This window comes from Peromyscus californicus, unplaced genomic scaffold (genome assembly GCF_007827085.1).
Source record: "Peromyscus californicus insignis strain IS unplaced genomic scaffold, ASM782708v3 Scaffold_10__1_contigs__length_136768540, whole genome shotgun sequence".
NCBI lineage: Eukaryota > Metazoa > Chordata > Mammalia > Rodentia > Cricetidae > Peromyscus > Peromyscus californicus.
Window position 1 is genome coordinate 32,515,261 of NW_026294391.1, and position 27,125 is coordinate 32,542,385.

The 27,125-nt window shown below is 34.2% G+C and overlaps 1 protein-coding gene across 5 annotated transcripts in view; it reads left to right on the plus strand.

Moving 5' to 3' along the window:
* Cnksr2 (connector enhancer of kinase suppressor of Ras 2) overlaps window positions 1-27,125 on the plus strand; it is a 236,486-nt gene that overhangs the window by 176,091 nt on the left and 33,270 nt on the right. For all 5 annotated transcript variants that reach the window (XM_052729013.1, XM_052729087.1, XM_052729167.1 and 2 more), the window contains 7 exons: window positions 8,341-8,389; window positions 8,748-8,920; window positions 11,783-11,856; window positions 12,572-12,643; window positions 17,002-17,069; window positions 21,272-21,372; window positions 23,851-24,391. In XM_052729013.1, coding sequence (XP_052584973.1) covers window positions 8,341-8,389; window positions 8,748-8,920; window positions 11,783-11,856; window positions 12,572-12,643; window positions 17,002-17,069; window positions 21,272-21,372; window positions 23,851-24,391 — 1,078 coding nt within the window. The remainder of the gene's footprint in view (window positions 1-8,340; window positions 8,390-8,747; window positions 8,921-11,782; window positions 11,857-12,571; window positions 12,644-17,001; window positions 17,070-21,271; window positions 21,373-23,850; window positions 24,392-27,125) is intronic.

A 27,125-nucleotide genomic window follows, 5' to 3' on the forward strand; every position in this document is an offset into this window, starting at 1 on the left:
GCAGCAAGAGTAAAGACCATAAGATAGACCTGCACTTTGGCTTGATCTGGAGTCAGCCACTATGGCTGGAATAAAGTAATTAAGAAGGAGAGCAAATGGTAAAAGGTAATAAGGGATTGTAGCTAGAGTTTTCCTGCCTGGCCCACAGTCAGGACAAATCTCTCTCACCCGCCAGTCCCACAGCCTCTCAGACCCGACCAAGTAAACACAGAGACTTATATTGGTTACAAACTGTATGGCCGTGGCAGGCTTCTTGCTAACTGTTCTTACAACTTAAATTAATCCATTTCTATTAATCTATACCTTGCCACGTGGCTTGTGGGTTACCGGTACTTTACATCTTCCTTGTCCTGATGGCGGCTGGCAGTGTCTCCCCCACCCAGCTTCCTGTTCTCTCAGTTCTCCTCTCTGTTAGTCCCGCCTATACTTCCTGCCTAGCCAATGGCCAATCAGTGTTTTATTTATTGACCAATCAGCAACACATTTGCCATACAGAACATCCCACAGCAGGGATCATGTAAGGCCTTCAAAATTATGAAAGGATATGAATGTGTATTCATAATGAGAAACCATTGGAGAGTATTACATGTAGGAATTACAATATTCTGAACATTTTAATAGGATCATACTGGCTCTTGCATTAAAATAGAAGAGGTTAAAAGCAGAAGCAGAGAGAATGGTAAAGATACCTTTCAGTAATCAAAGTAAGCAAGGATGGTAGCTTAGAAGAGTGATTAATAATAGAAGGAGGCTGCAAATATATGTGACAATCTTATACAACTTGTTTATGGCTTAGCTCTAGACTGTTAAAAAAAAAACATGACTCCAGGATTTTATACCTGACTTAGTAGGATGGAAAAAAAAATAAAATGAATAGCAATGAATAGTCATTTACTTCAATGTAGAAGACTGAATAGCACATTTGACAGGTGGCAAATATTATGATATCAGTGTTATTCATATTAAATCAAATGAAATAGGCAACCTGTATAGCTCAATCAAGAAATCCTGTTTAGGATATAAATTCAAAAGTTTTTAAAGATCAGAGTATGTAGATCATTCTTAGAAAATTAAAGGGACTTTCGTACTGTAAAAGCATATTTTTCATATACACAATAAAAAGAGAAAGTAGAAGCCAGGCTGTAGCGGGGGGATTGTTCCTCTTCCCATTGTAACCATATTGAATAAATCCCCCCTCTTCAACTTTTCACTATTAGTTTGACCTGTTAGGGCCATGTGACTGAGACTGACTTGTTGTTGGGGCATAGGTTATGACCCCTTCATCTGCTAATAATGGCAACTATAGCAAGAAAAAAAAACATACATTTTTAAATGTCTGCTGCCTGCAGGAGGTAACCCTGGGAGGAAGAGGAAAGATGGACGTCCCTAGCAGCTCCTGGAGTTTGTTTACTATAGGGATGTTTCCCTATCATTTCACAAGAGATGGCATCCAATGCAGTGTTTTGTTGGGTTTTTTTTTTGAGACGATAATATAATTACATCACTTTTCCCTTCCCTTTTCTTCCTCTAAACCCTCCCATATACTCCTCTGCTCCCCTTTCAATTCAAAGCCTCTTTTTTCATTAATTGCTATTACATGTATGTATATGCATATATATTCGTAAATACAACCTGTTACATCTGTAAAATGTTACATGCATGTATTTTTTCAGGGCTGGCCATTTGGTGTTAGATAACCAATTGTTGTGCTCTTCCCTGGAGACTATTTCTCCTACCCTCATGATTCCGTGGTTGGCCGTAGTTCATTGGGTTAAGGCCTCATGGACTTTCCTCATATGCACTTTTGATGTCTGTTGATTTTTGTCTTTACTTGACAAAACTGACAAATGAGTACTTGGACTTCGTTTTGGTTTCTTAAGAAAGTTTGATCCTTGATAATTTCTCCCCAGTTGGTATAAACACCTTGAGTTTTGCTTTCCGGTTTGCATTTGTGTTTTTGAGCAACATAGGGTACTTTTGAACCTTTTGTGTCAGCTTTGTCTTTTGAAGTTCTTCTCTTGAGCTTTTTGGGATATTATTCCTTGATTTGTTTATCTATTTCTTTATTCATTTTATGTGTATGAGTGTTTTGCTGCATGTATACATGTACAGGGTGTGCATGCCTGATACCCTTGGAAGTCAGAAGAGTGTCTCAAACTATAGTTACCGATGGTTGCAGGCCACCATGTGGGTGCTGGAAACAAGATCCGGGTCCTCCATGAGTCTAACAAATATTCTAAACCACTGAGCCATGTCTCCAGCCACAAAGGCTATTGTAGTTAATAGAGAAACACAGTGACCATTGTGAAAGAGAGCTCTCAGAGGCATTAGAAGTGGGGAAACAGACAGTGCTCTGATGTTCCTGCAGCCAAAGGCTTCAGGGGAGGCATACTTAGGTCTCTTTGTCATGGGTTTCCTTTTTCTCTTCAAAAACCTGTGTATTTTAATCCTCATCATAGGAATCTCTCAACTCTAGGAGGAACCTTGGCTTGATTTCTTCAAGCTGTGAGGTCTGTCTTTCTAGAGTTACCAGTGTCTTAAGGGGACAAGCCTATAATCTAATAATAATCCCATTTGTTAGCCAGGCCTTGTTGATTTGGAAGTTTTTTTAAAGCAAATTTAGAGATCTGTTGAACTATTTGGTGTGTCTTTCATGTGACAAGAACGTTTGAGGACTCTTATTGAGCCATTGGGCTCTGTTGAATCATTTGAGATAGAGAAACAAGGGCGTTGATCACGTCTATGATTTATGTAACCATAAAAATAGTCCTTGCTCCCTTGGTACACTGTAGAGAGAGCTGTAACTGACTGGTCTTTTATAAACAATGGGTTGGTTTCTAAGACAGCAGTGGGGCAAAAGACAGTCTCTGCCCCTGGAACTTCTGAAATTAGCTACATAAGAAACTTCTGGACAATTTACTTTTGTATTTCCTTTTTAACTCATTGTATGCTAATAATTATGAGTCTCATGCCTTTTAAAAATGTGTATGAATGTGTTTGTGATTTGGGAACTATTAAATGCAAATAGTTCTGTGCCCATTTTTTGAAGCTAACTAAAATGCAAAGATTTAGATACAGTTTGAATTTGAGACGAAAAAGAACTGGTTTTCCTGGAGTTTGCCTCTAGCAGGTTTATTTCAAATACTAATTAGCTTACTTTTTGATGATTTCAGTCTGGCACTTTCAAATGTTAATTTTAGAAACTAAGGCTGAGGAAAATTTGATTACAAGATTTAGGAGAGATAACCTAAAGATAATTAAAAATATCATTTCATTTAATCTCAGAAAACATTTAAACATAACTTAGAAGGAAGCTTGATGACCATTAAGTTAGAGAAAGGCAAATCGGGCAGCCTCAGGAATAGAAGTCTGCACAGAGCTACATGGAGGAACGGGGGTCTCTGGGGGCGTGAATAAAAATGTCCAGTGTCAGGACATGTCTACATGGTTAAGATTTTGGTTAGTATCTGAAGACATAGAAAGAGACAAAAAGAAAAGTTAGTTTTAAATTGGATATCACACAGTCAGACATGCTTAACAGCAAAGATCTTTAGATAACTGTATTGGGCATAGGATAGGGTAGAGGCTGCTATCTTTGGGATAGACTGGAGTACCATGTCTCCACCTAGTAACAGTGATATAACTCAATCAAGCGGTAGCTTTCCCTTGATAGGCTTTGGGCAAACTCTGATACTCCTCTCCCTGTCATTTCATGTTGTCTTTTTGTTCTTGAAAAAGAGCAGTTGCAGAGCTTCCTTTTTTGTCTTTGTTACCTAGGAAAGTGTGAGATGGGGTCCAAAGGTGAATGTGAAGGTGGGGTCCATACTTATTAACCTCCAAGCCTGGTAATGGCTATTTCCTATCCAGCTTCACAGTTTGGTATAAATGTATACTGCAAACTAATTAAGATAAAATGGTACTGTTCACAAAGGGGCAAAGTTAACATTGATATTCATGTTTGTAGATAGAATGATCTTAGGATATATGCCGTATACTGTATAACTTGCTGATGAAGCATGATGAAAATGTCATTAATCATCTTTGTTCATATAAGGTTTTAATGAAATGGAATGATTATTAGGGGCTAGAGTTATGGGTTGATGGTTAAGAGTACTGTCTGTTTTTCCAGAGGACCCAAGTTCAACTACCAGCATCCACATGGCATCTAACAAATGTAGGTAATTCCAGTTCCAGGGGATCCAACGCCCACTTCTGGCCTCTGTGGGTACTATATGTACATGGTACCCAGACATACATGCAAACAAAATTTACCTATACATATAAAATAAAAATAAATATTTAAAAATGCATTCAATGATTATAGCTATGTATATTTACTATTGAAAAGGAACGAGAAAATACTTCTTTACTAGGACCATCAAAAAAGTCTAATGAATATGTTCTGTAGATAGATTATAATAAGGTTTTGAAGAGAACTGGCTTTCAGGATGCTTTGAAAATGAATCAATTTTTGATGACCAATAAACATTATAAGCTTGTGTTTTAAGGTCACTAATATAACACACCTCCTCTCTCCTGCGCATGCTTTCACATTCATTCTACGTTAAATACACAGCAATAAAACAAGCAGAGAGATGGCCATAGTTTTTATATATATCAGAAAGGTGAAAATTCTCTGGTCATTAGATACTAAAGCTATGTATCTACTAGGAAATAGAGATGGCCACGGGTTATTTAATGAGAACCTGAAACCAAATTGACCTTAGCAATGATAGGAAACTAATAATTAGCCCTGTGATTGAAACTAGAAAGCCAGAAAGAGGTGGATCCACATCTGTGACTATGTTTTTCCTAAACATAAAACCAGTGGCCAAAGTGAATTCCTGGTGTCAGCAGGATACAAACACAATACCTTTACTCAGAAACATGGGCCAAGTCTCCTACGCTTGAGCTGCATCAATGAAACAGCAGGCCATATCATCACAGAAAGTCCTGGTTAGTATCAAAAAGGACCCAAGGAATAGAGGCAGGAGACAGCAAAAGTCTTAGGCAGAAAAGAAAATTCTAAAGTGTCTAAAATAACTTAATGCTGAAGAAAGGGCACTGAACTAAACAATCAGGTGATACATTACACACTAAATGGAAATATGGCAAAATTACAAAATAAAACACAAAGTTCAAAAATAATTGCTGTTCTACAGTTAATACCAACTGGATATCCTTAAATTGTAAAAAATATTGTCAGTTAAATAAGTATAATAGATAAGATAAAGTTTAAATTGGATATAAGCAGAGAGAATTAAATAAAAAGGAAAAACATAAAATTAATTTACTTAAAGGACAATGCAGAATGATGAAAGGGAAAATGTGAAACACACATAGGTGATAAATTAATACATGTCAACATTCATCTAGAGAAAGAGGAGCTGGAAAAGACAAAATTTAAAAGAAATAATAACAAAGTGTTCATAAAGAAATAATACAACCTAATGAATGCTAAATAAGATTAGGATAAATTATAATTTTGACACAATGCAAGTATAGACTATAGATAAAGAACAGAAAAATATCTTAAAAGCTAATGAAAGACTAAACATAGATTACAGTAGAGTAGATATAGATAACAATAAATGCCAAACATAAAATGTTCAAATTGCCAATCTGAGGCTAGGCGTGGTGACTCATACCTCAAATGCCAGCGCTCAGGATACTGAGACTAGAGGATCTAGAGTTTGAGGCCGGTCTGAAATACCTAGTGAGACCCTTTAATAAAAGTTATTGTAAAAATTGTGCATTAGTTTCAGTTGAAGATATTATGCCAAGACAAACTGTTATTCAAATGTATTTTTATAATTTTTAGCATAAAATAGAATTTAATATAACAGTCTGCTATGCAAGAGCCTCTAAGAGATATTTTTATTTTAGCATGAACCAGAAAAAGTTGACTTCAAGCAGTTAACCCTTTCATTTTAGAAAATATAAAGGTCATTTGAAAAATAAGGAAATATCTGTTAAAGACACTACTCATATTTACATATACATAAAACATCTGATCTTTTCTTTGTTGAATGTGGATAAATTTGTATTGCATACCTGGAAGTTCTTAGTTTTCAACCATATAGTACTCTGAAATCATAATCTTTATGAAAATATTGCATATTTATAGGGAAAGACAATATTATCTTGTTGAAAGAAAACCTGGAGAACATAAACTAGTTTTCTGTAAATTTTTGTTTTGTTTTGTTTTTGGTTTTTCGAGACAGGGTTTCTCTGTAGCTTTGGAGACTGTCCTGGACTAGCTCTGTAGACCATGCTGGCCTCGAACTCACAGAGAACCACCTGCCTCTGCCTCCCAAGTGCTGAAATTAAAGGCATGCGCCACCACCGCCCGGCTTTTCTGTAAATTTTAAGAAGACGTTGAGACTCTAAGATAGAAAGCATAGAGGAGGCCTCAGGCATAGCTTAGTAGTAGGACATTTGTCAAGCATGCGTGAGGCTCTAGGTTTGCTCTCTAGCACCATAATAAACTAAAAAAAAGAAGTATAAAACACATAACATATTAACCCAATTCTTATAAACTGCTATTGATATTGATAGCTTCTTAAAAAACGGACATTACCCCATCTTTGTCATGTTTCAAAGTAATGAGCTATAAAACTATAATGATTGCTTGAGGGAACACAAAAGGAAGAAACTGAGTAATTTCATGCAAACAATGTATGGAAAATAATTATGTGTGAATTAAGTATATCTAAATATACTTAAATATACTAACCTGAATTACCAATATGCATAATGAGTTTTGTCTTTTATGCTGTTTCTCAGAAAGTAATTGTAAATTTCTATAGCCATGATCCCTGCAAATGTTACTATGTTTATATACGTTTATATGTGTATGAATATATATATATACGTACATTTATATGTGTGTTTACATATGCATGTAACACAACACAAATTTATGGTGCTTTGACATTTGGGTGATTATATTTCTGCATTACGTTGTGTATCAAGAGAGTACGTGGCTCTTTATGGCTGGTACCCTCCATATGTACTAGATGTTTATAAATCATACACACAACAAAAATGTTTATATAAATATACAATTTTAGGAGCTTATACATTAAATAGTAATATGAATTTATTATACAACTAAATAAAAAATTATATAATTAAAATCTATTCATTTATGTAGAAAAAGAAAAGTCTGTTACTCACAGGAACATTCCCTTCAAAGAATGTCTGTGACTTAACACACAGGCAATCTCTGTTCTCTCTTCATTAGTTAATCATAATTAATTTTATTATACCAGTGAAAATTTTGTATGAGTATATTATCTGAGTAGAGCCAGTAACTTTTAGTCATTAATTGAAAGTTAGGTGAGTCAATACAGATGTTTTTTTCTCCAGACATGGTAAACTGTTAAGCAGATATTTAGTATTGCATTGTTTAGTTACTTATATATTAGATGCAGGGAATAGTGCAAAGGAACCATTATAATAATATCCCATGAAAAGTAGGTAGGATAGAAGTACAAGCATAATTGGGTGGTGTAGTCAATGATTTAGATGACACAATATTTTTTCATTGGACAGTGGTATTGGAATTTTGTTTTTCGAGACAGGATTTCTCTGTGTAATTTTGGTGCCTGTCCTGGATCTTGCTGTGTAGACCAGACTGGCCTCGAACTCACAGAGATCCACCTTGCTCTGCCTCCCGAGTGCTGGGATTAAAGGTGTGTGCCACCACCACCTGGCTGGTATTGGACTTTATAATCCACAAATATTAGAGGCAGTGGCTGGGATATGTTCAAAATACCAGACATATAGTTGTGGGGGTTGGTAGTCGCGGAGTGGGAAAGTCCCTATGTCAGAAGCAGAGAGGAGCTGGGGTGCTGGCACCATTGACAAGATTAGTCACCACTAATACTGACATAAGTAGGTAGGTATGAGATTAAAATATTGATCGAAGTGCTTATAGATTTAGAGACTTAAGGTAGAAATAAGAAAGACACATTTGCCTCCTGCTTTGTCAGATTATGTGAGAATCAGATGAGATGTGTTAGAAACCACAGTGAATCTCTCAAAGGGAACAGTTGTGGGGCAGGAGGGGAGATCATTTACTTTTACCAATGTGTTTTACCCTGGAATCTGTCAACAAAATGAAGATACTGATAGTTTTTTTTCCTACTTTGTGAAAGATGAGAAAGTTAAGTAATGTGGTTATATTAATTTATTTTGAAATATTAATGGGGAGAGGTACTGCTCTAACCTGGGTTTCGAGTAATCATTCAGCTTGTGAGAGTTCTGTGTAGCCCCATGGTTCTCTGGATTGCACTCTGCATATAAAATAATAATCTTCCCTATCTTTAATTTCAGACATTTCAGCAGTCCTCTCTGCAGCACAAATCAAAGAAGAAAAACAAAGGTAATAAAAGAAAACGAACATGTACCTTCTTTCTTTTGTACTGTGCTAATCATCAGCACATTTCCTTAATCCTCTCATTGCCTTGAAGCCAGTGTGCTTTCACATCACTTACCATGCAGCTCCTTTGATAAGATATGGTCTCAAAAAGTCTTGAGGTGAGAATCACATATTTCCGATTATGTTGTCATCTATATGGAAGGAAAGGCATCAAAGATCCCCCTATTTTCTGTGATAACACAATTAGAAAATGATCATTTTAAGGTTAATAAGTATCGTACTTGCTTTTAGGATTTAGGGATTAATCTTTTATCTTTATGCACTTTCCAAAATTAAGAGTATTACCACTCACTATCTTTAGGAGCTATAGCAGGCAAGAGCAAAAGACGAATTTCTTGCAAGGATCTTGGCCGTGGTGACTGTGAGGGATGGCTTTGGAAAAAGAAAGATGCAAAGAGCTATTTTTCGCAGAAATGGAAGAAGTACTGGTTTGTCCTAAAGGATGCATCCCTATACTGGTATATTAATGAAGAGGTAAGCGAACACAATTGTATTCTCATTAGCCCATTATCTGTAACAAAAAGTGTTGACATTTGAGCCATTTGATTTTTAAATCGTATCACCCTCAAGCCAGTTCAGGATCCATCTTCAGTATTCTGGAAGAACATTTGCTCCATTTTTCTAATGTAGCAACATATCTGAAGCACAGTAAAAATATAGTGAAATTCTCTGTTTCTAATGATACCAAGCAATTAATGTAGTAGTTTAACTAAAAACATAAAAGACTTTTAAAACTTCTTGCTCAAAGTTTTATAGGGTTTTTTTTCTGTTTCTGTTGAAGGGGGCACTACTTAGCAACTTAAGTAAGTCAGTATTGTTTCAATTAATTTCAGTTTCTCCTGAAGAAAAAAGAATGAACTAGTAGACTAATTTTGAAATTAAGTATCCATTACATTTGGACAACTTGAGGGGAGAGGCATGTTTAAGGTGTTTTAATTGTTCTTATGACTTTTCTAGGTTTTTTTTGGTATAACATATTTGTATCTAGACTAATCATATCACAATCAATCATGTATCTCACCAAATGTGCCAAAGTGTGTTTTATTCATTGACATGTTTGCTGTACCTATCTACTACTTCACTTTATTAGAACATATATATATAGTGTGTGTGTGTGTGTGTTTGTAGTTTGTATGCAAATAGTATCCTAAGACATTAATCAATTTGCACTTGAAGAGTCCTTAAAGTTACCATAATTATTAGACCTTTGGTTGTAATATACAATATCTAGAGAATTTGATGTTCCCTGAACAAGCTATTATGCTGCTGTCTTATATCATGGAGAAAGAGTAGACTTGGGAATTACACTATTTGACTGACTGTGCTTATCTCTTCATCTGCAAAATGAAAATAATGATGTGTATCTCACTAAGCTTTCCTAGAGTTGAAGAAATGAACAATGTCTGACAATGCTAAGTGTTCAAGTAATGTTTATCAATAGAAGACTTATTTGGAAGACCTTAAACTAATTATTTTCTATATACTTATATGAAAACATTATTTTATGTTTTGATATTTTGTAGCAGTCATATAATGAATAAAACAAAATCTGTCTGTATTAAGTATGTCTTGTTTAGTTATAGTAAGCAAATATAAATACATTTTATTTGCTAGATATACTAAATTTATATGCTAATCAAGTAGTATCAAAATGCAATATCTGTTTCTCTTTATTGTGATTTACTTACAGACTGTATATATCTATAAGACAATCTATATATTGTCTGCATATGCTAAATCATATTCTATCTTTCAAACTATGTGGGATGAAATTCTTTTGTCTGTTTTATTAAATAGTGCATATATTTCAGTCATTGGAAAGTTGTTAGTACTGTTAGCCATGTAAAATATAAAAGAATAAGTTTGTAGTATATGTTCCAGGAAAACCTAATTGTTATTTTAAAGGAAATAGAGTATTTTATATTGCATCATTATGAAGAGATAATATTCCAAAAATATTTCAAGTTTTAAATTAAGGCTGTCAAAAGTAACATAAGATAGAAGTCAAAATGGAAACATTGTCTTTAATCGTAGATTGGAAAAAATATTTAAAGACAGATTTTTAGTACTGCTTCTGTACTTAACATACAAATTTCAGTTGCTATCTACAGCTCAAATTTTTCACTTTTGCATAGTTCATTAATAACAGAAATGTACATATGCACACTGTGGGGGGGAGGGGGGAGGGAAGGAGGGAACTGAGAGTAGCTTTTTTTCTTCAAAATAGTTGGAGGGAGAATAATCTTACTTAAATTTGATATATAAGGGGTTATGACCTGGTTTAGCAGATCAAGTAAAATGTGGAATGGTAAAGTCTGTGAAGCTTTGTTATAACCAGGAAAAAGAACACAGTAGCCACCAAATCACATTATACTTGATTTAACTTAAGACAAATATAATATTTTGGATAGTTCTCCTGCCTTGTTTTAAACTAGTATTAAAGAGAGGAGAATTTATGAATTTTATTAAATTTTTCAGATGAAAAATGTTGTGTGTGTGTCTGTGTGAGCTGTATCTGAAACCACATATTTTAAAATCAAGTTGACCTACTTAATTTCTGAACTATTGAATACACGAAATAATTTTTATATAGAAAAATTCAAATTTGGTTAGCAAATTGCTATAAAAATGAAAATTTGAATTGGTAAGCAACTCCATATTTTATATCTAAATTTTTAAAATGATAGAAAATGGGTGGGGCTGGAGAGATTATTCAGCACTTGTTTCTAGCACCTACATGTTGACTCACAACCATTTGTATTTCCACTTCCTGGGGATCCAGTACCATCTTCTGACTTCTGTCAGGCAACAGGCATGCACATGATGCTCATACACACATTCTGATAGAACAGTCATACACATAAAATAAATCACTCTATTTAAAATGATAGAAAATTTTATATTAAAAATGTACACCTATTTTGTATGTATGGCCTGAAATGTTCTTTCCTTTTACTTTTTTTTTGGGGGGGGGGGCAGGGGATTATGTTCTAAAGCTCAAACTCAGAGTTCATTACATACTGCACAGATGAGTACTCTACCAATGAACTACTTCTTTAGCCCCAAAAATTTTTATACAGCATATTTTACTTTGCAAATTATTTTCTAACCTCATTTTAATATAAAAATAGTGTATATGTTTTAATTTGTAAAAATTCTAAGTTTCAAAATAATGCTTTAATTTATGGATATGTAGAATGTATGGAATATAAGTAGACTTATGAACTAAATGACTAGCACATTTATTGCTCTGAATGTCTAAGTTATACTTACATGGTATTATTAGCTTCAGACCTCCTTGGTATGATACACTAAACAAAAGTCTTGCTTCTTTAGGATGAAAAAGCAGAAGGATTCATCAGTCTGCCTGAATTTAAAATTGATAGAGCCAGTGAATGCCGCAAGAAATAGTAAGTTCATTTTACTTGGAGAAAGGGGGAAGAAGGGATAATTTATTTTGTAATTTTCTAAATTTTAAGTTACAGTTTGTTTATCTGATGCTTTCAAACAGATTATAAGAAAGCAATTTTGAGGACGTAGCATGGAATTTTACTTATTTCTGTCATGATAGAAGCATTATGTATGTGAAGTTAGGTTAGACACTGCATTAATTTTATCCATAAAAATTATTTAGTTTGAGCCAATAAGATGTCTCATGATAAAGTGCTTTACATGCAAGCCTGATGACCTGTCAATCCTAGAATCCATGGTTAAAGAGAACCAGTTCTCAAAAATTTTTCTCTAGCATGTGCACACACATAAAAACACCAGTGATGATGATGTTAATAATAAATAGACAAAATAGACTACTTTTGGTTTCATTTCAAGACTAGGTCTCACTATTTAGTTCTGACTGTCCTATAACTCACTTTGTAGGCCAGGCTGGCCTTGAACTCAGAAAAATCCACTTGCCTCTGCCCCCAACTGCTGGGATTAAAAGTGTGTGTTACCATACCCAGGTTCCAAATTAGAATTTTTTTTAAAAATTTTTCATACAATATATTTTGATCATGTCCTTTTGCCTCTCCCAACTCTAATAAAAAATTTTAAAGATATTTGACTTAAAACCTTTTTCCAATTTGTAAAAAAGTAAATGTAACTTATTTGTTGTGGTTTTACTCACAGTGCATTCAAAGCCTGCCATCCTAAAATCAAAAGCTTTTATTTTGCTGCAGAACATCTTGATGACATGAACAGGTAAAGTACTATTTACATCTCAAATTACTTCATTAGGCCTAAAATTCAAGGTCTAAGCCTTGTCTTCAGTAATCTTTAAGGAATCTCATTGTATATTAATTAATTACAAATTGAGTAGTCCATCTATAGTTACATGTGATCATACTTAATTTTTAAAAATGATATTTACCTAATTCATGATTTAACATTTTAAAAGTTCAACTTTCATTGACTGTCAATTTTACCACATAAGTACCATAACCAATATAAATCCAAAATATTACCACAAAAAGGGGTTTTGTTTTAAGATGTTAAATTTTAGGAATACATCTTAACATGTATTCCTAAATGCTCAAAAAGTGTACAGAAAACCTGATTTATTCGAGTGCTATGTATATTTGATAGACTATCCATTTCAATAACTTCGATCTAGCTATTGTAGTAATTCTTCCTGTCACCTTCATTTAGCACTGGGCAGAGTTATATAGCCAACTATCCCTCTAAGTAGGGTTTTTCTTTAAATTTTACACAAGTCTTCAGTAGCAAAAAGTACTAATGTTTATATACTTTTGTTCTCTTACCTCATTTACTTTTCTTTAGATGTCTCTAAAAATTATATCTAAACATTTTAAGCACAAAAATTGTGCTGCTTCGTAAATATGCTTAAGCAGAGGAAATGAACACTTAAGCTACTTTTATAAATAAATTATTTGACACCTAGAAGTACAACCATTGTTTCTGAAAAGCAGAGGTGTATGAAAGGAAATGGCAAAGAAAGGAAATGTCCTTATTCATAATTTATATAATATACTATTCTTAAAATTTCATACCAGCTTTAAGAATTTTCACTGATTTTTTTTTTCTCCTTGCTCTCAAAGTAAAAAATGTTTATTCACCTGTACATGATGGAGGACTTGTGGTTGTCTATTTTTGGTGCTATAATTTTCTCGTAATTCTATAGTTCTTGTCCATGCCATCTATTTAACCAAATGATAAACTCAGTTCCCTAGGGATACACATGAAGGGTTTGCATTATAACCAAAATAAGAATAAGTGACATAAATGAGGATCTCTTGTACTACAAGATGAATACATTAGGTACCAGTTGCCTCCCTGTAAAAATTAAAATAATTTAAGCATTCTTGATACATGCTAATTAGAACCATTTTAGTTTTGACATTGTCCATGCATTTTATCAACTGTAAAACCTTTTTTGACTGACATTTGCTACTCTCTTTTAACCATACATTCAAAAGGATGTCGCTATCGTTGCTCTTCCCTGATATTTCTATAGTTCTAAACAGCAGAAAAGAAAAGAAGAAACTAAAGCAAACCCCTGTCATTCATCTCATTACTTTTAAGTAGTGGATTAAAGAAAAGAAACGTCTAATCCACAGTGTCAGCACCACATTATACATGTAAAAGTCTTGTCTTATGTAAGACTTCATATACTATATATTTCAGAATTATAGACATAATAATTGAATTTTAAAATTTAATTATAATGTATCTTTGTTTTTCTTTCACCAATAACTTTATTCCTAGTATTGTTTTCAATAGGCAATTTAGAAAAATAATTGTTAATAGGATAAAATAATCAGTGCTAAAAACATTCACACAGGGTTAGTGATATGGAAAGGCACCCATATACAGCTTTGTGTGATCACATTAGCATACATAGCAAGATAATGTGGGTATTGATTTACTTCATATGTAATCTTTGAAAACATGCCTAATTCAAGAGAGGATGTATTTTTAAATAAGCATAATTATAGTCAATACATGCTTTATCTGATTATTTTATGGCTTTAAAGGCATTATTGTTTTGTATTAAATTATACCATAGTACAGAATAATATATATTTGTACTCTAGATTTTAAAAAATATGTAATACCAGTCATAATAGGACCTAGTAATTAGGGTATAAAAGTATTCCTTAAATTCAGGTTTTCCATAAGATCTGTATACACAGATATGTATACTTTTCTAAGTGTGTGTGTGTATGTGTGTATCCTTGTAACTATAAGTTATTTCTCAGTATATTAGTCTGTGTTACTCTAAGCATATTCCCTTACCTATATATTCATGTTCTAAAGTGTTAGAATATGATGAGGTACTAATATTAAAGAACTTGCACATCAGTGTTCTTGAAAAGATTCCAAGTTGAATACATGTATCCCTGACCTCCTTACCTAATATAGATTCCCTACTCCCAAGCAACTTTGACATTCTAAATTTTACCTACCAAGCTTGCTGCTTTAAAAGATCGCATGTGCTACCTTGGTAACTTCATAGATGCTTACTTATATCCCGATTTGTCATCTGCCTCCATTGTTAAAATACAGGCATCATAAATATGGGTGCTTTGTTTTGTATACTCTGTATTCTAGGTGCCTAGAACCATCCCTAGCACATTACAGGCTCTCAATAAATAGTTCTGGAATCAGTTATCATATGTATATCTGCTTTCATAGCAACCTATGATAGGAAGTCATAATTATACCAAGTATATCAGTAAGTGAGGTTCTTCCAGTTGTCGCTTAAGAACAAGTATATCCAAGAGACAGCAACGGCTATATAGTATTAAGTCTCTTTAGGCTATAAACAGCCTGAGAATATCCATACATGTTCCAAAGAGGTTTTATTATGAGCAGAATTTTTTCTTTATAGTAGCCCAAATTTTCAGTTGTCTTAGGAGTTTTAGCAATCTAGAGTTCAATGAAAGTAAGGACTATGCCTTATACATTTATATGTTTCTAAAACATAGTTTATTGTTAAACACAAATAGATATTTAATAAATGATGAATTGAAAACTGAAGAAGCCTCTCTTAAATTTCTCAATTCACCTTCTAAGAACTTTCATTTTCTTTAGAATTCTGATTAAAATATCAACGTTTTTCAAGAAGTAAAAACATAATAGTAAATTCCATGTCAATGATCAACTTCCCTTAGTGTAACTGTCATCCTTGTCAACCTAACAGCATCAGGCTACACTTTCCCTGTAATCTAAATTCAACCCCTTTCTTACTAAAAATTGAACTAGATATTAAGTTTCATTTTGATCTTTTGCTAATAATTAGTCATTTTAAAACATTTTATTATAAGGTCAACTTGTTGATTTATAGTTTAGAATTTACTAGTGTATGTATATAAAATATGTTATTGAATTCCTGTGGATATTTTATTGTATATTGATAGGACTCCAGTCCTTTCTTCACTTCCCTTATATTCTTTAGGCTGATATTTACATGATATGTTTTGCTAACCTGAATTTAAATTTCAATAGATGCCCATGAGAGATACAACTTTCCTCTCTTCAAGATATGCTAGGTATATGGTATAAACAACACAACTTGGAAAAATTGTGAAATATGTGGTTCAGTTAGACAGATTTATGTTCTAGTCAAAAAAGATACAGGATCTGAGGAGAAAGAAATTCTCAAACCCAGGTTTTCTTTAAAATATATCAAGATCAGACTATTCCACCATTTAATGATGTTAACTCTAACTAGTAATTCCAAAATTGCTTAAGGTAGTTTTGAAGGTGAATTCAACCCGATTTCAGTTTTGGAAAAATATATGGGTCATTGCTCAGAATTTCCAAATGAGAAATTGTCAGTTTGTTTACGAAGAATTTGTGATTTGATAATCTAGTTGAAATGATGCATACAGGAAGATTCCTGGTAGAATTAAATGAAGAAACTGAGATCGTGTTTTGCTGCACTAACAATAGCAGCAATACTTAAGAAAAAACTAAGACAAATTAACTTACTGTTGTTCATGAAAGTATGTTTTCTAGATCATAAAAGGTTAAAATTATATATGTACTTTCTATTTTTGAGGAGCTAAGTACTCTTGTATTTAGAGACAAGATTCTAAAGTACTTCTGAGATGTGTTTCCTCTTGGGTCATTCAACTTAAATGAGTGTATTCAAAACTATTATTTCATGGTAAAACTATTATTTTTACAGGCAAGCTCTGTAACTTTTTCTCCTGTCTCTATAAATTAGACTGGCTGTTAAAAGTGTCACCAAAGGAGCATTTGTTCTAAAAAAACAAACAAAAAAGAGCAGGCATATTTGGAGTGTTCATACATTTGATGGAAAATAATTGATATGGCTTTGGTCATCTCAAAACGTTTTATATTGCACACATTAACAGCTTTACATAACTGTTCCATTGGAATTACATCTTCAGTGTGGAAACAATTTGTACTATGGTAGATTATTGCCTATTGAAGTCTTCATTTTTTTTCCAAGTTTAATGAAGAACACATTTTATATGCAGGGTTATCCTATATCTTTTTAGACATTTTGCAATAAATATTTCTAACCAGTATAATGAATTATTATTGATTTCTTTCTTTCTTTTTTCCAGGTGGCTTAATAGAATTAACATGCTGACTGCGGGATATGCAGAGAGAGAGAGGATTAAGCAAGAACAAGGTAAAGGAATACCTTTTATAATCACATTACACTTTTTTTTACATATAAAGACAGGGCTAATGAGGACTTTTTTTGAAGAAAATCATCAGTGACTCTTGATATAGCATTGATAACTGAGAGAAAGATACAATATTTTATTAAATATTAAAATATTTCACAAATGATCCTCAATGTCACGCTTGTATGAAAATGTAAGCACCTATCCTACAATTATACTGGGTTCTGTTCAAAAAGGTAAGCTTGGTGCAATATAGAAAATGAAACATAATAAGAAACAAATCAAGTTCCAGGAAACAAGGGTAAACAGAGTCTTCCAGGAAGGGAGAATGGGACTTTGTTTGGCTCTGTTTTCTGAACTAATTCTTGTAAGATGGAAATGGTGTGGACTGAAGGCAATAACTATGATATTCCACAGAATAGAAGCAGATTGCACAATTCTACAAATAATGTACAGGCTGTCTTCACCAAATCTGTATGCACGGGCAAACCTTGTCTAACACTATAATGCAGTAAATGTGTCTGGTGGCTTAAACTTCCTCACCTTTATGCCTCAGTGTAATTTATAGACCTTAATTTGAGGTAAGAGCACTAAAAAAAAAATACCAGCCTTCCTTTTCAAATTTCTTGAAAAGGGGTGAAGTAGCTCTTTAAACGTATTTTTACCTGATTGTTTAAAGTTATGAGAGTTGGATATATGGGTAATATACAGATAGGAAAATTAATCTAGAAAAAATATTAAGCTATATGTATCACAGAACTTTTATTTTCAAGCTTCAGAATTGTATTACTTGATGTTGCTTTCAAGTTGAGCATAATCTTGATTATAATGAATTTCCTTTGTTGTGAAACTAAGTTTCATTGTGGATAAAAGGACAGGTTAATTTATATTGCATGTGCAAGTTCCAGAGAGTAATTATTTTGTAGATGCATGCTGCCTTGCTCTATTGTGTAAGTATGTATATTTAATGCCTACTAAAGTTTGGTAGAAAAACCATAGGCAGACTATGATACTTGTTTTTCCACAGAGTGAAAAGGCACTTTAACATACATCAGAAACAGACTTCCTACTTAATATATGGTTAAGTCCCTTGGTCTTCTGCTTAGGAAACTGATAAGTATGCATATCACCTCCACTCTTCTATGGTTATTTGATATCTCCTGAGTAATTCTAAATGCTAAATTTAGTTCCAAACACAACATAGCTCTCCGAAGTTGAAAAGAGAATAGTGGTACCCACAGGATGTGAAGAACTAAGCAGGGACTGGGCAAAGTAATGAACAAGTACTGTTATACATAGCTAAGAATGAAAGTAGAAATTCTGGTATATTATTGTGTAGTATGGTGGATATAGATAATAATAATACAGTATATACTTAAGAAATCTAGAAAAAATGACATTTTAATATTTTACCATAAAAATAATTCATTGATGCCATTGTAAAGTTTTAATCACATAAGAGTGAATGACCTATATTGTATTTCTTTGAGAGTTCTAAATAAGAGCAAGTTTTAAAAATATGTCCCTCTTCTACTGATGGGCATGTTTATTCATAATTACTTACAGAACTTGGTATTTTGCAAGACACATCAAAATATATATTTATATTCTTTTAGAGAGCTAAAAATTCTATTTGCTCTTAGAAAGAAATCATACTGGTTTCAGCCACTAAGCTATAATGTGTGTAATATTTCACATGTTTCAAAAGAGCCTAAGTAAATTTTCAGTGTTGCCTTTTTTCTGGTATTGTTCTCTCCCTTACAGCTTAGCATAAGAAGTTGATTTGTAAAGTAATATTTCTACTTTTTCTTAAGAAACATAGAAATGTTTAGATTGATATTGCTTTTTAATAAGCCAAAAATTATATCAAATACAGATTAGAATTTTTCCTAATTTAGCTGAGGAGGAAAAATAAACACTTCAGATCTCTTATGTATGGTAACAGCTATGGAGCCCTGGATAAAATGCTAATCATCTCTTTTCCAGGGTGCTAATAAGAACCACTTGAGATATTATTGCACCAAAATGCCATGGTTTCAATGCCAACATTAAGGATAAACTCAGCCAGCATTCTTGGGAACAATGGGAAGGATAAGGGTAGAGTGGTCTTAGCAATCTCACTACTTTGTGTGGGGTAGGGAGAGGTGAATGCTAGCATTAACTTCCAAGAAGATTTCAGGCTCTCATAAAACTACCCAGACCCTAGGACTCCAGATTTCATTCTTCATTGCTCAAAAATGCTACAAAGAAAAAAAAAGAATATCTGTGAAAATAAGTATCAGGTATTTGCTGCCTTTCTGATTTGTGTCAGACTGTCCTGGCATAAAATCTGCAAATATCCCCGAGAATATAAATGCTCCTAATATCTCTTGAGTGTATTCAAGGTACAAAGCACTTGAATATATGTTACTTTATTTAGAACTCCCACATACACAACTACAAAAGTCAGTTATTACTACTTGTTCTTTTACAGATTATAAAATAGGCCAAACAATGAAGTTAAATAATGCCTTTTAAAGGTGTCAATGTATTAAGTAGCTGTATTATGAAGAATTAAACCTTTATCTGCTTCTGAATATCAGTCATGCTTTTTCCACAATCATTTACTAGATCTGTTTCTGAGTAACTATGTCAATTCATCTTTGACGGAGGACTTAGTTATATTGGTAGTCACTGTCCAGTAATCTCCATTACTTCCCATTGGGCTTTTTGAGACAGGGTTTAGCTATCCAAAGCTGATCTCACACTTCAAATCCTGGGTAGCCTCCTGAGCACTGGAGTTACAGTTGTGTGCGCCCATGACGTTTCCCAAAAACAAAGAACAGGTATCTAATTTAGATTAGTTAGATATTTTGTATTTGTTTTCCCAGTGGGAGTTGTCGGGGTCCTTGTGTTTTAAGGCCTGACTAGAAGGGGCAGTGTATTTTATGTCCTGTATCTATTGCTGGAGACTTTCTATTCACAGTAACAGGAGTAAAACCTTAGGAGTGGATAAGGGAGATTCAATCACATCACTATACTTAACATTAAATTTTCTTGATGTGTCAAGCAAGTGTCCTGGAATTTAGTACTCAGAGGTTTGGGTCAAGGCAATTTTTTTAGTTCAAATCAAGCTCCATTATTTCCTACCAGGAATGTAACAATTTTTGAAGAAAAAAATGTTAGTTGTACTTATTTTTAGTCAGCAGCACAGAAAAAAACATTACAATTGAGAATTTCTAGAAAGGGAAAGGCCCTACAAAAATATGTGTTAGGATTTTTCACTTGAATCTGAATACTACTTAAGTCTTGTCATAGTTGTTTTAGGATGTAAATTTTCATACCAATTTCCTTTTCTCTTAATACCTCTTCTCTCGGGTGATCATCCTGGCTCTTTGCTTGCAACTCACATAAAGAATCAACACAGCAGTTATGGCTGAGATATCGTCCATTTGATTCTGATTGTTGCCCTTTTGTTGGATTTGGCTTACAATATTAAAATATCTCTCAAAGTTCTTCATCTTCCCTCTTGCTTCAGTTCTGCCAAGTAACTTTGTGTAGCAGCTTATATTTCCTTTTAAGTAGTTCTGGAAATTTGGTGTTTGTAGCACACATCAGCAAGTGTGTATTTTTTTTTTCGTTTGGCAAGATTTAGGGGTTGCCACATCTTTCCAAGGAGAGGTGGGAGTATGGTGTTATAAAGATTCGTGTCACTGTGACTTTAGAAAACAGCAATTGTTAGATAACCATGAATTGAAGCCAAAAATATTTAGAACATTAATTTCGGGGATGTTTATGTCAGTAGAGATATACAGCAGCATATGGTTTATTGCTTTTCTTCTCTGAGTATTTATCGCATTAAAGTGACATACTTTAAGAAACATCCTGTGGTATTTATTAATTAAAACTTCTGAAAATGGTCTAAAATTAAACATACCCTACACCTGTTTTGCCTTATAGAAAAAACTAACTTTTTCTTAGTTCCATTAGGACTGGCTGTGTGCCATTAGTTTTTCATGAGGTTGGGATTAAGTTATTGTGTTCTTCCTTCTCCTCCAAAACAGCTAAAAATGAAACTTGATGACTCTTGAGTAGGGCAATGATGATGAGCACGCTGTAGTAATTCAATTTAAATCTTTTTTGTTAAGTGGTAGTATCTCTTCTTGAGAAATATGGCTATCAATACTGAATAAACACCGAGATGTCCGTGTCTGTGAACTTTCAGATTACTGGAGTGAGAGTGACAAAGAGGAAGCAGATACTCCATCAACACCGAAACAAGACAGCCCTCCACCCCCCTATGATACATACCCACGGCCTCCCTCTGTAAGTGCAACCCCAGTGTGCTTCCACTTTGAGCTTAGAGCTCCATTTATATGTTAAAATGAACATATATTAAAGTCTAAGTCAAACTGAGGTTTCATAGGGAGAAGAAAATTGGTGACCTAAAATCAGAAGGAAAATGATTAAGTTTACAAGGAATATAATCAAGGGAAATAATCATCACAGGATATTGGCAAAATGAATTGGCCAGGTTTAAAGGAGTTAAACAACAGAAAACTTTCCTTCGAAAAAGATATGATCTTATTTATTCTATACTAATGAAGTCAATTTTATATCTTTTAGAATCAACTGATAAATATTAGAAGTATAGTGCTGGAGGTATAGCTCAGTAATAGATATCATATACTATCTTAGTTAGCTTTCTATTGCTGTAAGAAAATATCATAACCAAAAGCAACTTGGGAAGTTTTTTTGGTTTACAAGTCCTGATCATAATCCATCATTGAGGGAAACCAAGGCGGGAACATAAACATAGCAGGAACCTAGAAGGAGGAACTCAAGCAAAAACCCTGGTGGAACTCTTGTTTACTGGCTTGCTCAGAGTGCTTTCTTATATAACCTAGAACCACCGGCCCAGGAGTTACACCACCCACAGTGGCCTGGGCCCTCCCACATCAATCATTAATCAAGAAAATGCCACACAAACTTGACTACATAACAGTTCAGTGGGGATATTTTATCAATTGGCATTCTTTCTTCCTGGATGACTCTAGCTTGTGTCAAGTTTGAAAAAAAAAAATTAACCAGCACAGATGCACATATCGCTAGGTTCGATTCCCCAGCACTATAAAAACACACATGCACATGCACACGTTTTAGATATAGCCATGGTATCTGCTTTAATACGTTTATGGTGCTCCAGAATTCTTACAGAATTTTCTTAAATCTATAAATAACTCTATGTACACACTACACTTCAGTCTTTTACTGAGATAAATAATAGCCTTACTTTTCTTAAGACTATGTCAATTTTTGCCTGTTTCCCGTCAAAATTACTGAGAGTATGTGAGTGTCCATATTTAATTTAATGGTCATGTTACCAAAATAATCAATTCTCTGTATCTTGGGTCTTTGTCTTCCACAAAGGAAAAGGAAGCTAGTTTATGTGACTACACCAGTCAACTTAATTTAACCTCTTTGCATTATTCTGAGTAATTAATATTTTCCCTTTCCTAAAAAACACCAGGATCTGAATGATTCCTTTGAAATTATAAAAGATGAAAGGGGAACCACAACTTCACTTTTTTGAAATTATTCTTTTAATTATCTTACCAAGGAGTAGGTTTGCATATGGCTTTTTAAATATATCCTTAGTTTTGCTTAACTCTACCTCTGTCCCCTACTCACCAACCCTCCTGCCTCCAATCCCTACTTAAATCTTCCAATCCCCATTATTCCCTCTGTCCTCCTGTTGTTCTGCTTTTCTGCTGCTAAATGCATCTTTTTTTCCTTTGAACAACAGTAGCATCTTGGAAAGAAACTTTTCACTTTATTGTTATTAAGTTGTTCAACATACTACTTAATATGTTGAAAGGTAACAGTCTACCCATGGATGATGCTAAGTAATTTCTTTCCCTTTTCCAAAAGGGGTGATATATACATCTCAGCTCAATTTGTCCTGGCTACCACTTCAACCCCATTTGTGATTAACAAATGTAGCTCCTTGCATAAAGGCACCTGGGCTAGACTCTAGAGCTGGAGTAAGGCTTGTCCCAGGTAGAGTGCTGCACTGAAAATGTTTTATAGCATTTTACTGATGCTATTCTCCCTTCTTGTTTGTCTTTTATACTATAATGTATATTTCCAAACTTTAAATTCATGCACAAAATATATTCCTTTTTATGTACTCTATGGTGTTTATACTCACAGAAAATGCTAATCCCCAACAAACTATAACTTCATCCTACCTGTAGTTTCAGTTCTCCAGAAATTACCATAGAATTGACAACACCATAAGACAACTTTTCTGTGGTACCCATAGAAACAGACATTTACTTATGAAGAAGCAGAAAGGTTTGCTTTGTTTATAGACAACTTGTTCTCATATGTAAAGGTCTCTTTCTCTCATTTCTCTCACCCCCTAAGCTGCCTAAAATCCAGAAATAGGAATCTATGGGCATTTTTTTTCTTTATAATTTCAAAATATGTAGAGATTTTTAAATTGTTTAGTTGCTGAGTGTTTCTTACATGAACGTTTACAATTTCTCATACTTCCAGTATTATCAGATTTGTACTATTGTATCAGATGTTACATCTATATCTCAAGACATCTGAATCCCTAACTATTAAAGTGTAAGCTGGGGCCTAAACTTTGAGAAGTCTGTAAACTTACTCAGTTGTTACTTTACTGTGTAAGACTGCATCCGTGTAAATAATCTGTGATAAACAGAAAATAAGTTCTTTGACAATCGAAGTGGTCTGTTATTTCCATGGAAATTGATAAAGGGCTTCTTTCCACAGATGAGTTGTGCCAGTCCTTATGTGGAAGCAAAACACAGCCGGCTTTCCTCCACCGAGACCTCTCAGTCTCAGTCTTCACACGAGGAATTTCGCCAGGAAGTTACTGGGAGCAGTGCCGTGTCCCCCATTCGCAAGACAGCCAGTCAGCGCCGCTCCTGGCAGGATTTAATCGAGACACCGCTAACAAGTTCAGGCTTACACTATCTTCAGACTCTGCCTCTGGAAGATTCTGTCTTCTCTGACTCGGCAGCCATCTCCCCTGAGCACAGGCGGCAGTCTACTCTTCCAACTCAGAAGTGCCACCTCCAGGATCACTATGGCCCGTACCCTTTAGCTGAGAGTGAGAGGCTGCAAGTGCTGAATGGCAATGGCTGCAAGCCCCGAAGTTTTACTCTGCCTCGAGATAGCGGGTTCAACCACTGCTGTCTGAATGCACCAGTTAGTGCCTGTGACCCACAAGATGACATACAGCCACCAGAGGTGGAGGAAGAGGAGGAAGAGGAGGAAGGGGAGGCAGCAGGAGAAAACATAGGAGAGAAAAGTAAGTATGTTTATGGAAATTCTTAGCCTGTATACACAGTTATAACCTTTCAACTTCTTATTTGAAGGTTGTTTCCCTTGGGGAAAAAAGAATGGTCATGCTGGATAGGAAGTTAGGTCTCCCTAATTTATGAACCAGGACATACAACACTAGAACAAATGCTTTTTCTCCCAACCACCCATTTGCTTTTGAAGGTTAATAGTTTTCATTTCTTTACTTTCTTCTCTTCCCTACTTTCTTCTCACTTCCGTGCATCATCTTGCCAGTCCATAGTGACTGGCCCCTAGGTTTGGGTTAAAAAACAATAAATGTTTCAAGTAGGGTGTTAACAAAACCCTGGTTGAATAACTGAACACACACACACACACACACACACACACACACACACACACACACACATGCCCACCAGCATCAACACAAATATATTTATATCTTTCCTTTCACTGTTGGATTTAAAGGAAATGTCCAAAACACACACACACACACACACACACACACACACACACACACAAAAGAAGTTTCATACAGCATTTGTCATCCAAAATTGCTCAGCTTTTTCTAGAAACCAATTTGCCAGAAGCATCCATTTATTTTATTGGTATGTTCATTGATTACAAAACTCTATTATAATGGGTATCAACTCTAAAGAAAAAGAAGATAATTCAGGAAACTTCTGGTAACTCTCTGAGGCATTTTACCTTAAAAATTTGTTCTCAGGCATAGTGACACATGCGTATATACTTGGCATGTAGAGACAGGAGGTTCAGGAAATTGAGGTCATCATCAGATATATAGCAAGCTCAGAGCTAATGCAGGCTACATGAGACCCTGTCTCAAAAAAAAAAAATCTGAATCTATTTACTCGCTATCAAGTTTGTTATAACCATGCCAAGCTTCTGTTTAGAACTACCATGATACATTGGTCCAGAAACCCTGCCTTATTTAAGGGAAAGGCTAGAACTCAGTCTTTAAAAACAAAGGTCTGGCTATAAGTCCACAAAGTAAACTGAAGAGAATGTAGGCGAATAGCATTAAACTCTTCATTTAAATACAGTTTAAGTCAATTGGTGCAGAGGACTGGAACCAATGATGATTAAACAAGTTATTTGTTTAGTTTCTTTGAGGGATCAGCTACCCCTTTTGAAGATACAAATAAAGTAGAACATTCCCCCCATTAGTCAAGTATGTGGGACTTTGATTATAGGATACATTAGCATAAGTTCTTCATTACTAGTGGGGGAAAAACAACCCCTAGCTTACAAGTTACTAACAGGTCAGGAATCTCATTTCAGTGGGAAACTTGGTTCCTTTAAAATGAGAGCCTCTTATGCTCATGTGACTTGATGGGTAGTCTATATCTTCCACCAACAAGATAGAAGAATCTCTTATAGGAGTTCTACCAATCCTAATGCATACTTAATATTGTAATGATTATCAGAATTAACAAAGGATTTTCTAAATTTTAAGTATTTATTAGAAAATTTGTTATAACTCTCATCCAGGCACTTTATAACAGCTATCCATAAATATGGGGGTTTTGTTTATTGTTGTATAAACCCTGGGGAAGGAAAATACTCCATCTCAGCCAATTAAACAGTATTAAATTCTGGAATAGAAAATTCTGTTCAGAAAACTTTCTATCAATTCTATAGGCAGAGTCATCAATGCTATCTTTTTTTTTTTTAAAGTAATTTCTTGAGTTTGTCGTAGTCATCATGTTGGGAAGAAGTACGAAGACACAGTCATGTCTAGCTCATGGCACCAAGCCTGCCCTTTCTTCAGGTTTCTAAAAGCCTTCAGAATGTCTCTAGTTAGATGTCTTGTGATGTTTTATTTCAAGAATCCTCTTTTTGTTACTCTGGGTATAGGATTTATTTTTGGACATACAGATGTACTCCTGTGTTTATACAATTTTTTTTAAGTTCAGGTTCCAATTTTATTAAATACATAATTATTTGATGCTGTCCATCTTTTTCAGTGAGCTCTTAATAGAATAAGCATGCCAAGGTAGAACAGCTCTAGTGAGTGTGTCAATAAATTTAGCATTATACATTTTTTGTTACAGTTCAATAATGTGGGGCAGTCTCCGCATTTTCAGTAAAATTTGTTTCACTAAAATGTTTATATACTATCTTTGAGACCTCCATCTATTACTTTTGGGGTACTCTATAAATCTTCCCATTTGATTTTTTTTCTGTGTACTTCAAACTGTTCTGTATGGAACACTGCATTCCATTTTGCCTAGAATTTTTTTCTTATTCAGTGCAATATATACACTTTTCTAATGGTGAGGGATTTTTCTTCTAAATATTTAGATTTGTACGACATGATGAATGTTTCATTTGGAAAATATTCACTTTAAAAATCAGTATTTTCAAAATACTATTTAGGATCTAGTTAAAGGATGTCATAATCATGCCTTGTGTGGATTGATCCTTAGAAATAACTGCAAAGGCTGCTTATTCAGACAAAGCTGCTTGGTATTATGCCAGAAACAAATTATACACAGAACAAGATTCCATGGTCATAATGTCAGCATCACACTTACATGCACATCCTCTAACACAGAGCACTCATTTATGTAGCCACACAGATTGACAACAATACAAACTTGTAAACTCAAAGTCTCTCAGTAGCATATTTCTATCCAGCTTGAGGCCAGCATTCAGTTTGATCTACTAAAAAGAATGTGTACTAACATTGTGCATAAGTGCAGGGGAGCTGAGCATTACAT